Source organism: Geotrypetes seraphini, chromosome 4 (assembly GCF_902459505.1).
Source record: "Geotrypetes seraphini chromosome 4, aGeoSer1.1, whole genome shotgun sequence".
Lineage (NCBI taxonomy): Eukaryota > Metazoa > Chordata > Amphibia > Gymnophiona > Dermophiidae > Geotrypetes > Geotrypetes seraphini.
The window spans coordinates 69,556,454-69,569,862 of record NC_047087.1 but is presented as its reverse complement, the minus strand read 5'-3'; the positions used below and the strand labels follow the sequence as shown (position 1 = coordinate 69,569,862).

General features: G+C 38.1%; 1 protein-coding gene across 3 annotated transcripts in view; it reads left to right on the top strand.

Moving 5' to 3' along the window:
• The window catches only part of NCAM2 (neural cell adhesion molecule 2), a 600,622-nt gene that overhangs the window by 241,384 nt on the left and 345,829 nt on the right, over positions 1 to 13,409 (top strand). For 2 of the 3 annotated variants that reach the window (XM_033943259.1, XM_033943260.1), the window contains exon 2: positions 1,366 to 1,440. The exons of the other annotated variant lie outside the window; for it this stretch is intronic. In XM_033943259.1, coding sequence (XP_033799150.1) covers positions 1,366 to 1,440 — 75 coding nt within the window. The remainder of the gene's footprint in view (positions 1 to 1,365; positions 1,441 to 13,409) is intronic. 3 annotated transcript variants of the gene reach the window in all.

The window sequence follows — 13,409 nt, the reverse complement described above, 5'->3', positions numbered from 1 at the left end:
TTAGGAGAATGGTCCAGAAATTGACAACTAAAATTTAATGATAAAAAATGCAGGGTCATGGATTTGGACTACAGGAATCCAAGAGAGCTGTACCATTTATGAGGAGAAGCACTTCTGCACTGAAAGAAGAAAACTTGGGAGTGATAATTTTTGATGATAATAAGGCGGCCAAACAGGTAGAAAGGGCAACATCCAAAGCCAGAAGGAAGCTTGGGTGCATAGGATTTATCAGCAGGAAAAAAGGAGGTGATAGTTTCTCTAACTCTCTGGTGAGGCCCTGTTTAGAGTATTGTGTGCACTTCTGGAGACTTCACCTTCAAAAAGATATAACCAAGATGGTTTCAGTCCAGAGGGCTGCTACTAAAATGATGAAAGTCTATCAGTCATAAAATAGACTCATAGACCTCAATATGATACTTTAGAAGAAAGACAAGAGAGAGATAGAGGGGATATGATTGAGACATTTAAATGTATCCAAGACATAAATGAACAGGAGGCAAGTCTCTTTCATCTGAAAGGAAGCTGTGAAAAGAGAGGGCTTAAGATGAAGTTGAAGTTGGATAGACTCAAAAAGCAATCACAGGAAATACTTCTTCATGGAAAGGATAGTGGATTCATGAAACGACCATTAAGGTCATTAAGGTGGATAGTATGGAGCAGTGGAAAAGCTACAGCCTTAGCACCCTGAGGTTGTTGGTTCAAGTCCACACTGCTCCTTGTGACCCTGGGGAAGTCATTTATCCCCCCCCCCCATTGGCACAGGTACATTAGATTGTGAACCACCGGGACAGACAGGGAAAAATGCTTGAATACTGGAATAAATTCATGTAAACCATTCAATATAGAAAATTGAAAAATAAATAAATAAAAGGTCATTAAGAGAATGACTGTATTCAAGAAAGCATGGGACAGGCATGTGGAATCTCTCGGGTGGGGGGAGGGGAGGCAGAGATAGTGGATTATGTAGATGGACAGATTGGATGGACCATATGGTCTTTATCTTCTATGTTTCTATATCATTGTAGAATACTATACAAACATCACAAAAATTGAACACAGCAGCAGGAACAACAGTGTTAAAACTAACACAGCATATATCAGCAGTAATGAAAGCAGAAAAATCACCTAAAATATATGGGTCTATTATTATATGGTTTGTGCTAGTGTTTTATAAAGATACATGGATGCATGTGTCGTTATAAAATAGGTAAATAATAGGCCTCTTTCTGCCCTATCAACGTAGATGCTCTGCTAAAAAATTACTCTACAGTATTGGTCCCTCTGCATGATCAGTAAATATGTCCTATAGAATAATAATACACTGAATTTTATAATATTTGCAGTGTTTTCCCTTTTGTTTTTCAGCTGTTCTTCAAGTCTCTATTTCGTTAAGCAAGGTAGAGCTTAGTGTGGGCGAATCCAAATTTTTCACGTGCACAGGTACTGTATTATTTAATCTTACTCTTTGTAAAAAGATTTCGTAACTTCAAATAAAAATAACCAATTCAAAACCGTGCAAAGCCACAATTTAGTTTTCGGGTGCGTGGCTTTCCTTTCTATTACTGTAATAGCAAGCATTGGATGGTTGTACCAAATGAAGGGAGGAAGGAGTTATCAAAGTGTCGTCAAAGGTAGGTTTTTAATCAGACTTTGATTTTCAAAAGGAGTCTGCAGGCTGTGGTATCTCAGTAACACAGATTGCTGATTCCTACTGAAAGTAAACAAGACTGCTTACAACCAATCTGGCAGTTTCTGGGCCTTTCTTATAGGGGCCACATTTTTAACACAAAGAGGTAACTGGAGCACCTCTTCCAAGCTGTAAGCTTCTCTGGGGCCATTTCTACTAATCAAGTCCCTCACCTAAAAAATGTTTTCACCTCTGCCTCTTTCCAAAGTCTTTCTTTCCTGCTTTATTGTTTTATAGCTAACTTACCAGAGTTTGAAAAGATCCATATTTTCATTAGTCTGCTTTCCATTTTCCATTATTTGGCTGGAAACCCAAATTATATCCAATTTCTATTATATCATGAGAGATATAATCCAATGAGATATTTTTGTCTTAATGGGATGAACAATTTTGTTTAATGTGCATTTTTGTTGTGATAAATGATTTACTAAAGTTAATTAGATATTAGTTCCGCACAATATTGTTTTAGCTCCTGTGAGATAATAGGAAAAATGGCCATCAATCTTTTATAAATAGTAATACACTAACTGGGAAATTTAGGATTCTATAATAGATCTCCTAAAATATCCATAGTTTACATGAATTAACGCTTAAGATTAAGGTTATTTATATTTCACTGTATTTAGAAATTGCACCTTGCCTATTCTCATGATGGAGTGATTATGTAGCTCACAAGTCAGGCTCTGAAAGTTATATTTCTGCTGTAATAAAATGCAGCTTGCTCTATCATATGAAACATGTTTCTGACTTTACAATGGCTAAGCTAATAGCTGTAGATTTGTCTTTTAGGGGAATTTTCAAAACACTAAGATGTTCTAAAAATGTCATGAATCGGCACTTGGAATTTTTTATCGCCAAAACATCCAAGTGTAGATTTTTTAAGTCAATTTTCTAGACATCTTGCTAGGCTGTTTAGCTGGTGTGCATCCAAAGTTTGAGGGGGCATGTTAGAGGTGTGTTATGGGTGAGCTTAGCACATAGACGTATTGTGGTGATAAACATTTCCCAAGACGTTTAGGATGGAACTTAGATGTCCAGAGCTAGACCTGTTTTAAAAGGGTCTAAGTGCCAAAAAGGAACACAGATGACCACTGGATGGATTAAGTAGTTACCCCCACACTCCCATAGGGGTCATTGACCCCCCTCCTTCCCCACTTAGATCTGAATGAAATAGTACAATACTGTCTCTAGAACAGCAGCACCTGGTATGGGAAAGCCTAGTGGAGCAGCACTCTTAAGTAGCCTGGTGAGAGGGCTAGTGAACCATAGAGAGGAGGACCCAGGCCCATAAGCCACTCTAAGCACTACATTTATGATGGAAAGTGTGAGGCTACCAAAACCCTACTATATTGCCATATGCAGCCATAAGGTAGATAGGTGAGTATAGTAGGTTTGGGGGGAGATTTGGAGGACTCACCATAAACAATAGGGAGGTTATGGTGAGATATTTATCTGGCACCTTTTATATAAAGTTCATAGAAGTGTTCTCTAAGGTACCTCTTTGCTTTCTTGGTATGTTTGTGTGACTAGTCCATTACAATGCAGGCTCCCTCCCATGTCCAAATGGTCTGGATTTGGATGTTTTTGTGGTTGAAAATTGCAAAAAAAAAGTTAGGCATCCTAAGGTTGGATAGTCAAGATGTCCAAATAGGTTATTTAAAAAAAAACAATTGGATATCTAACAGTTTCGAAAATGGATGTTTCCCCGCCCTGACTTTTGGACATCTTGCGGGAAACATCCAAAGTTAGACTTAGATGTTATATCAAAAATTCCCCTCTTTGTATCTCTTTCTTTAAATTTAGACACCCTTATATTTTTTTTTTCACATTTTTATTGTGAATTTAGCTTTAAGTTTAACTACTGTTTTTACTATTTTCAAAGTTTGTCTTTGATTGCATTTATCTTTAAAAATAATTAGACATGTGCCCATTTTAGACACCTGTCCAGTTCCGGTAGTATTTTAGAATATCTGCTGTTGTATACCCTTTTCTACATACACATGCAAAAATGCATGTGTATGTACTACTTAAATGCAGTAGGAGCAAACATTTTGTATTTCTCAATTTCTAAAGCATCAACATCAAAGGAAAACTAGCAACTTACACCTCATAGAGGCATAGTTATCAATGTGGGCTACCATTAAGATATGTTATTTTATCACTAACGTGCTATTTTAGCATACATCATATTTTATGCAAAAAGGCCTAGTTACTAATAACTGGAGTTACAAGTACAATATCCACCAAACAAAAGGGAATATCAGCCTCTGCACAATTACAAAGAAATCCAACAAGGAGCAGAGCAGTCCAAATCACCAAACTAAAAGGGATTTATTAGCAATAAGATGGTATGAACAATATCGTATAACCTGTTCTGGGCTCCTTGGGGAGGACGGGATATAAATTGAAATAAATAAATATTGTGACTCAACATGGGTTGTGTTTCGGCTAAAAAGCCTGCTTCAAATGTCCTAAAATCTCAGAGAATCAACTTACTTGTCGCATAAAATCACTAGAAAGGCAATTTGAAATACTGTGAAATCATGTGTAAGATCATTGTGATATCACATCAGCCTTTGTTACCAGAGATTAGAACACTTTAAGGTAATAGGACAATGTTGCTGGACCAGAAATTCAATATTGGTGGCCAGATATGGTCCTGTCATTGAATTTTTAGGTGCACCATTGACCAGGGGAGGTAACCGGGCTGCCTCCCACAGTCTGATAATTGGCTCCTTTGATTCCAAATCTTGTCCTGCTTCAGCACAAAACTAATAGAAATTCCAACTGAGACCCACCAGCAAAGCTGTAACATCAAACTATCAACTAAAACAGCTTCCATGCCACATTCTTCTCTCTCTTTCTCTCTCTCCCAGAGGAACCAGGCGGAAGTTAAAATGCTTTAGTAACAAGTGGAAGTAAATCAGAAGGCACCATAAGCACCTTCTTGTAATATAAAAAATGTCACTCTTAGGAAAATTAAGGAATCTCAAATGTAACCTTTTAGTAAATTTCCAAATCTGTTTTTTTTTCCCTCCAAAGAATTGTAAGATATTGAATAGTAGCAGCATTAACATTCTTAAATTCACCTATTGAATCTTCCTGGAATCCAGGTCTTTGGATATCTATTTCACTATGAATTTTAAGTCAAAACTATGAGACTGATATGGAAAGCTAATAAAGCTTAATTTTTTTTTCCAAATCAACCCAGACTAAATCCCAAAGTTATTACTGAAGGCTTGTAAGAAATCACACTCAGGTAAGCTGAAATACAAAGATATCTCACCCAGAGCTTCTAGGTTCCTCTGTCTGCCTTCACTAGATTAGAGGTATTGGGCTCAGCTCTAGCTGTGCTCCTCCATTCTTTCAACTGGGTTGTTTGCACTTGTAGGATACAGACCAACTGAGAAGTAAAACCTTGTAGTTCTGACTCAGCGCTATCTGATGCACTAATCTCATCCTAAATATCATCCATGTGGTATCTGAGAATCTCCCAGGAATCTGAGAAAAGAAACACTGCTTAGGGCTCGCATAATGTTAATGCTGTTGACAAGATTCAAGCCCAAATCAACCTCTCTTTCCCTGAAACCACTGACTTTGAATCTCCAATTAAGGAGCCACCACAAAATGAATATTTATTTTATTTATTTATTTAATTCATTTTCTGACTCGTTGGCCCCAACAAGCTCAGAATGTGTAGGTTTAACATACAGTACATAATTTCCGTACAAGTTTATGATACAAGTTTTTATCCTAACTTGATACATACTAGGGTCTAATATTAATATACATAATATACAATTTACTGGTTACAATTTGCTATAGTTATCCTTACGATGCAAGGTGAGATCCTGTGGATTCAGGAAGCTGCCGATTTTTGTCCGGCCCTTACACGTCCTCATTAAAATAGAGAGCAAAAGAGGAGCTCACAATAAAATTGTCTGGCAAATCTTGGTCTTCCTCCACAATAAGAAATTCATCACTTTTATTAAATCCTGTCTCCATGGTTGAGGGAAAAATCTTTATTTATAAAAATCATTCAAATGTTCCTTCCCATCAAATTAAGCATGATATGGAGAAAAATAATCAAATCACTTTACAAGTTAAAATGATTCAGCTGCTGCTCTGAAAAAAAAAAAAAAAGTTTTCATTTACATTTTGGGGCAGAAAATAATAATGTTAGCTACCATTACAATGCTTTATTTCACTGTTAAACACAGTTATTAGTAACTGGGGGGCTCTTTTACAAAAGTACCTTAAGGTTTGGGCTTAATACACTATAATTCAAGATTTTAATGTACAGCAAGTTCAAATCTTTTTTTTTTATTATTCTTTATTCATTTTTAAACTTATAATAAGTGTGATAACATATCCATACAAATAACCATAAATATATCACTTAATAATCAACAATGATACATATAATATTCTCTTATCTCCCCCTCCCCACCCTTATCTATCATATAATAAATACTTATACAACATGTAACAATAAAAATACCCTCCCTCCCACCCCATAATTGAACTTGTAAATTTAAGGGAAACAAGATTTTTCTAATCATTACAATACTTTGTTAATGGCTCCCAAATATCTTGAAATTTCCTGAAACAACCCTGTTGTATTGCAATAAGTTCAAATCTAATGTGGCGACAAGAAGAAGCATCCCCAGCATTTTCACATTATGAACATATGTTAAAGTTGCCAGTTTCATGAAGGCAGCATGCTGTTACTGGAGAGGCACTTATCCCCAAATTCCATAAAGTCCAATTAAAGTTAGGCACCTAACTTAATTGATTAATAGGCTTAATTGGTTCCAACAATTGACACTTTAAGGCCCTCTATTACTAAGGTGCGCTAACCAATTAGCACGTGTTAATCAAATCAGCGCGTGCTAAATGCTAACGCGTGTATGTTAGTCTATGGATGCGTTAGCATTTAGCACGTGCTAATTCAATTAGCACGTGCTAATCAGTTAGTGCACCGTAGTAAAAGAGGGGGTTAATACCTCATAATTATTGTTAACTGGATTTAATTGAAAGTTAGGTGTCTAACTCCCAAAACACAATTCTTTTAAAAATAGGCATCTAGTCCAAAGTGTGTAGTTTAATCGCCCCCCCCCCCCTTTTATAAAACAGTAGTGTATTTTTAGCACCAGCCATGGAGGTAAAAGCTCTGACACTCATAGGAATTCTATTAACATCGGAGCTATTACTGCCGTGGCCAACACTAAAAACTGAACTATGGTTTTGTAAAAAGGAGTTGAGGGAAATTTATTTATTGGGATTGATTAACTGCCTTTTTTCATGAGAAGATTCACCCAAAGTGGTTTACATTTCATTGAATAGTAATCAGGTACTGGCCCTGGCAGGCTCACAATTTAACTGTGGTACCTGGAGCAATGGAGAGTTAAGTGACTTGCAGACAAACAAAACAGCACAAATGACCTAGAGAACAGGGCCAGGAAACAATTTAATACATACGACCCGACACGGCCCATAGTTCGGCGTGAGCCCTGTCTCAGGGAGTCTTAAAATCACAAAGTCCCTTCTTGTTTAGAAAGCTCTGTTTGGAGTAGGGTTGTACATTGATTGAAATTTTTAATTGCATGGTTAATCATGATTAAAATTTTTAATCACATAATTAATCGCATAAAGCACCCCCTCACATTTCCTCCTGTATAGCAGACATAAATTCTCAAAAAAGACCCATTTTATTTCAGTTGTCCCACAGAAAGGTGATATATCAAATCACATACCTACCCCCCCCACCCCATTATTAAACTAAAAATAAAAAAGATCTTACCTTTATTATATAGTAATTTTATCTTTCTAATTGACTCACTTCACATCTCTGATTCTGCTTCCCTGCTCTGTCTATTCACAGTTTCTTTTTCTGTCTTCTTTACTTCCTGTACTATATCCATCTTTCACGATCAACTTTATATTGTTCTTCCTCCTTTTCAAATCTGTCTAGTTTTCATTTCTTCATCCCTTCTCTGCCATTCATGAGCACCATCATCTCCCTCCCCTTCCTTTCTTATCCCTTCCCTTCCAAGGGTACCCTCTCTTTCATTTTCTCTTCCCTACCCTTTCTCTCCCCACTACTCAGTGCTCATCATTCCTCTCCTTCTCTCCTGTCACCATCTCACTTGTTTTTCCCATACATATTTCCAAAATCTGGTTCTCTCAAAGATCACCTTACCCTTCATCTGCATCTATTTCTCCCATCAAATCTACCTGTGATCTTCTTCTCCCTTCCTCCCTATTTTAATGATTGAGTATCTATTTTTCTATCTCTCCTCCCTCCCTCTCTCAGTGGTTGAGTCTTTCTTTCTCTCTCCTCCCTCCCTCAGTGATTGCCTGTCTGCTTCTCTCCTGTGGTTGGGTATCTATCCTTCCTCCGTGGTAAGGTCGAGTTGGTTGCTCTCTTTTCTTCCCTTTCTCTAACTAACCTTTTATAGCCTACCAACAGTGTTAGCGATTAAAGTAGAGCACTACCACCCAGCTCACCATATCCACAACCTCTCGTGATCTCTTCAGTTCCTGCTACAACAAAACAGCTGATATAACTTCCTGTTCCAATTTAGTAGGGACTGAAGAGACCACAAGAGGCTGGAGCTGGCAAGCCTGCTGGCAGTGCTAGCTCATCCCTACCTGTCCCAACCATCCCCACCCATCCCCACTGTAATTAATCCATCCCCATCCATCCAAAGTAATCTCTTCCATCCCCACTCATACCCATAAACTTCAGAAATAGTTATTTAATTTAATTATTCTACTGAATTAGAGGCTTTGGTAGAGAGACCCATTTACAAATAAGCAAAGACAGTGTATTAATTTGGAAATATTAATTTGGAAGAATATATACTTTATAAATCAGTCTCTGCCAGAGCTTCTAATGTAAGTATAAAATATAAATACTCCAGCTGATGAGGACCCTCAAGCTATGTCAGCTGAAGACTTCCTCTGAAAGTGGCCAAAAATCTCTTTTACCAAACTTCGCAGACAGCAGCAGCATCCCTATGTCACAGATGCTGGCACATCAGTGGCTCACAGATGCTGCCAGCAACTGTTACGCTTGGTAGAAGGGAGTTCTGGCTACCTTTGGAGGAGGCTCTCAGCTGGTGATGCTTGGGGATCATACTAATTCATGAAAGATGTATATCAACTAACAAAAATAAGTACCACAACAAATTGATATTATAGAATTAATGCCTAAATGGAGGAAAAGATCTCAGATTCACCACTTAGGGAACATATGAATTTTCTCCCTATAGCAGGGATGTCCAACCTTTTGGCTTCCCTGGGCCACATTGGCCGAAAAAAATGTTTCTGGGGCTGCACAAACGCTGCAGCAAGACAGAGGAGGGAGCCGGCAAGACGGTAAACACCCAGGGGCAGCAGAGGAAAACACTGCATCGCCCTCGACCGGGGCCACACAAAATACTTCACTGGGCCGCAGGTTGGACACCCCTGTATAGTATTGTGGTGTTTGGTTTCTTTCATCGATCAAAAAACCTCCATCCTATCCTAATAGCTAATCATTAATTATCAATTTTTTTGAAAATTTTTTAAAACTTTTTTTAAAATTAATGATAGCATCCTAATACTATTTGAATGAATCTAATAACTATAGCCACTATATTCTATATGCTCAAAATGGCTTCATTTTGAGCATAGAGAATATAGTGGCTATAGTTATTAGATTAATTCAAATATTATTAGGATGCTATCAAAAGACAAATAACTTATCTGCAATTGACGAAACACCCCAAGGAATTAAAGTGCTTCAGTGCTTCGAAGTAAAATGCTGAATGCCATGTCCTCATTTGGAGAAAAAGTGCTGAATGTTATATTGCACAATGTTCTTTCTCGCATAGAGATAAAGTGCTATATATTATATTACACAATCCTCAAAGGGTCCTGTTTTGCCCTTTAAAGCGGGCTTCATCAGGAAACGAGTACTCATATAAGATTGATCCTTTCTTCTCACATCACCAATCTGATGAAGCCCGCTTTAAAGGGCGAAACGGGACCCGTTGAGGATTGTAATATAATATATAGCACTTTATCTCTATGCGAGAAAGAACATTGTGCAATATAACATTCAGCACTTTATCTCCGAAGAGGACATGGCATTCAGCACTTTACTTCGGAGCACTGAAGCACTTTAATTCCTTAGGGTGTTTCGTCAATTGTAGATAAGTTATTTGTCTTTTCTGCATTTAGTTTGATATGAAGCCATTTTGAGCATATTAGAATATAGTGGCTATAGTTATTAGATTCATTCAATTATTAGGATGCTATCATTAATGTAAAAATAAGTTTAAAAAATTTTTCAAAAAAAAGTGGATAGTTAATGATTAGCTATTAGGATAGGATGGAGGTTTTTTGATTGATGAAAGAAACCAAACACCACAATACTATAGGGAGAAAATTCATATGTTCCCTAAGTGGAGAATCTGAGATCTTTTCCTCCATTTAGGCATTAATTCTATAATATCAACTTGTTCTGATGCTTGGGGATCCCCACCAACTACAGCAAGGGTCAACAAGTTCTTCAACACTGGAAAAATAAAACCAGAAATGCATTTCCTTTTCTGTTGAACAGAATACAAAGGCATCTACTATATACATTTCCCAAAGCTAACACATTTCAATTAATAAATTCCTTTTTTTTACCTTTGTTGTCTGAAGATTTATTTTTCCATCAAGTCGGTTCCAATTTCTCTTTTTTCTGTTTTCCTATCTTTTGCATTTCTTCCTCTCTCTCTCTCCTCCACTCCCATGTGTTTCATGTCTTCCTCTCTCTCTCTTTCACTGTTCACCATCTCTCTCTCTCTCTCATTCCCTCTCCTTCTGGAAAAGGGAGTGGGAAAGAAGAGAGAGAGAGAGGGAGCAGGGGGTCCAGGGTGCATCTCTCCCACCTCCAAGTACAGCATTTCTCCCTCTCTCATCTCTTTGCTCCTGTACAGCATATTGTGTCACTCCCACCAGCTCCATGCCCAACATTTTTTCTTCTATCAACCATATCCAACACTATTCTATATCTCTTATTCCCTTCCCTCCACCATCATGTTCAACATTTGTATCTCTTGCATCCCTTTCCATCTATCCCACCCTTCCATCTTCACCCAACATAGAATATTTCTCTATCCTCTCCACCACTATTGTCCAACAATTTTCCCTTTTTCTTCCTTTCCCCATGTATACCATCTCTTTCCCTGCCAATCCATGCATTTATGTCCAATTCTCCATGCCTCTTCTCTCCTCATATGACAGCATCTCTCTTTCCCTCCCTTCCCACCACTTCACCCATGCAGCATCTTTTTCCCTCCCTTTCTAACCCACAACCCATGCAGAATCTATCCTTCCCTGTCTTCCCAGCCCTCTGCCTCCTGCCTCCTCACAATACAACCCCCAACCCCACCCCTGATTTCTCAGCTCAGCCCATGAAGCTTATGTTCTTTCCCTCCAATGGGATTCTATGACATAACTTCTCTCTCTCTCTCCAGCTCCCGTCTTCCCCACCTACCTCCTCCCCAGCCACTGTAATTTTAAATTTTCAGGCATCCATCAGTGGCAACAAAGAAAGCTAGCTGCTGTGTACCTGACCTGGAAGTCTTCAAGTTCAAGTTCAATTTATTTAATATACCACAAATATAAAACCAGAAGGTAAATCTAAGTGGTTTACAATATAATAAATTTTAAATAAACAAAGTTAAAAAAAATTAAATAGGGTAGGAAACAAAATATTAAAACAAAATGTTAAATACAATTGAGAACTTGAAGAAAAAAGGAATCAGTGGATTACAATAAAAATAAAAAGGTTGGGTAAAGGGATGAACAATATGGTAGGGGAGGAAACGGAGAATTTAGTTCTGCCCACACTAATTTCATAAAGCCAGGAATACAACTTTTGAGAAAAGTAGCCGTCAAAAGAAAGTAAATTAAGAACTGAAGGCCAAGGACAAGTAGTATGCCTTTAATTGTACCTTTAAGGTCGCAAATGATTTTTCTGAACGTAGATAAAAAGGCAAAGAATTCCAGAGAGTAGGAACCATGACAAAGAATGAAGAATTCCTATGGAAATCAAGGAAAAGTTGTTGTAATGAAGGAACGACTAATAACTGCTGTTGTGAAGAGCATAGGGTTATTTGTGGTGGGAATGGAACCAGAACACAATGTAAAAACAAGGGAAGACTACTCGATAGAATCTGGTGAGAAAGGATATCGTATTTGAAAGGGAAGTGATGTGTTCTAATTTTAGAAGTGGTGTGATGTAATTAAACTTAGAACAGTGATGAAATTATCTTACTGCAGTATTCTGGACTAATTGTAGACAATATAATTGATATTTTGGGAGTACAATAAGAACAGAGTTACAGTAATGACGTTTGCTCAAGACAAGGGAGTGTATTAGAATACGGAGTGAACTTTGTTGAAGAAATGAACGGATGGATCGAATTTGACGGAGAACGTAGAAAGATGAAGAAATCAATTTAGAGATATGTGAATGAAAGTTTAAGGTGTCATCTATTGTTACATTCCATAGCAACTTCCTGTTCCCGCATAGGTGGATGCTGCAGAATGAAGGTCTCCAGGGCAGGCTGATGGCAGCAAGCTTACCTTATTGCCACTGCTGGCTACTCAAAGATTTAAAATTACAGTGGTTAGGGAGAAGGTAGGTGGGAGAGTTGGAAGAGCCATAACTGACTCTTCTAACCTCCAACCACCAGTTTTTTGGGGGTCCTAGCTCTCACATTCTAATGCCTATGCTTCCAACATCTTCCCAGCCCATGCAGCATCTTTTTTCCTCCTTCCCACATGGCTTTTATGGGTGTACTATTTCCTCTGGGTCCAGCAGCACTCGCTCTCTTCAGGCCGCTGGCCGTGTTCTTTCCTAATGCAGCTGGTGGCTAACCTAGAAGCCTTCCCTCTGACGTGTTTTATGTCAGAGGGAGGGCTTCCTTCTGTTGCAAAATACATCAGAGGGAAGACTTCTGGGTTAACTTCCAGCCACGTATGGGAAGTAACGCTGCCAGCTGCCTGAAGAAAGCAAGTGTGGCTGGTCCCGGAGGAAGGTAGTGCACCCGTGGAAACCTCAAACTAACCACTCCCATTCCCATAAGATCTCCACAACTCTGGAGGGGATTCCTGTGGGATCTCCATGGACTCCATGAGATTCCCATTGCCCCCATTCCTGTGCAGCTCTCTACTTGTTAGGTGAAAATGAGATGAAGATGCCAAGAACATTCTAATCTCATTTTCACCTAACAAGGCATTGTGCAATTATGTTGGCAAAACTTTGTTCCTATCAGATCTTTCTAAACAAGAAATGACTTTGTGATTTTAAGACCTCTGATGCAGGCTTCACACCAAAGCACGGGTCATGTTGGGTCACATGTATTAAACTTTTTTTTTCCTGTCCCTATTCTCTAGGCCATTTGTTCTGCTTTGTTTGTCTTTATTGCTTTTTGTTTGTACTTATTTAATCCCTTTCTTATTTTGGTCATGGAGTTAAGTGCTTTTCATATCTTTGAAACAAAAAGTATCAAGAAAAGTAGGGAATAGTTTGTAGGTTTCTTGGCCCCACATCATTCTCTTCTTGGTTGGGCTGAGAGTTTCTCAGTGGCCCCTCGTATATGTATATGTTTATGGTCAAGCAGAGGCAATAAAAATACATTGAATAATTGTTAGTGTGCAAAATCCTTCAGTCTCT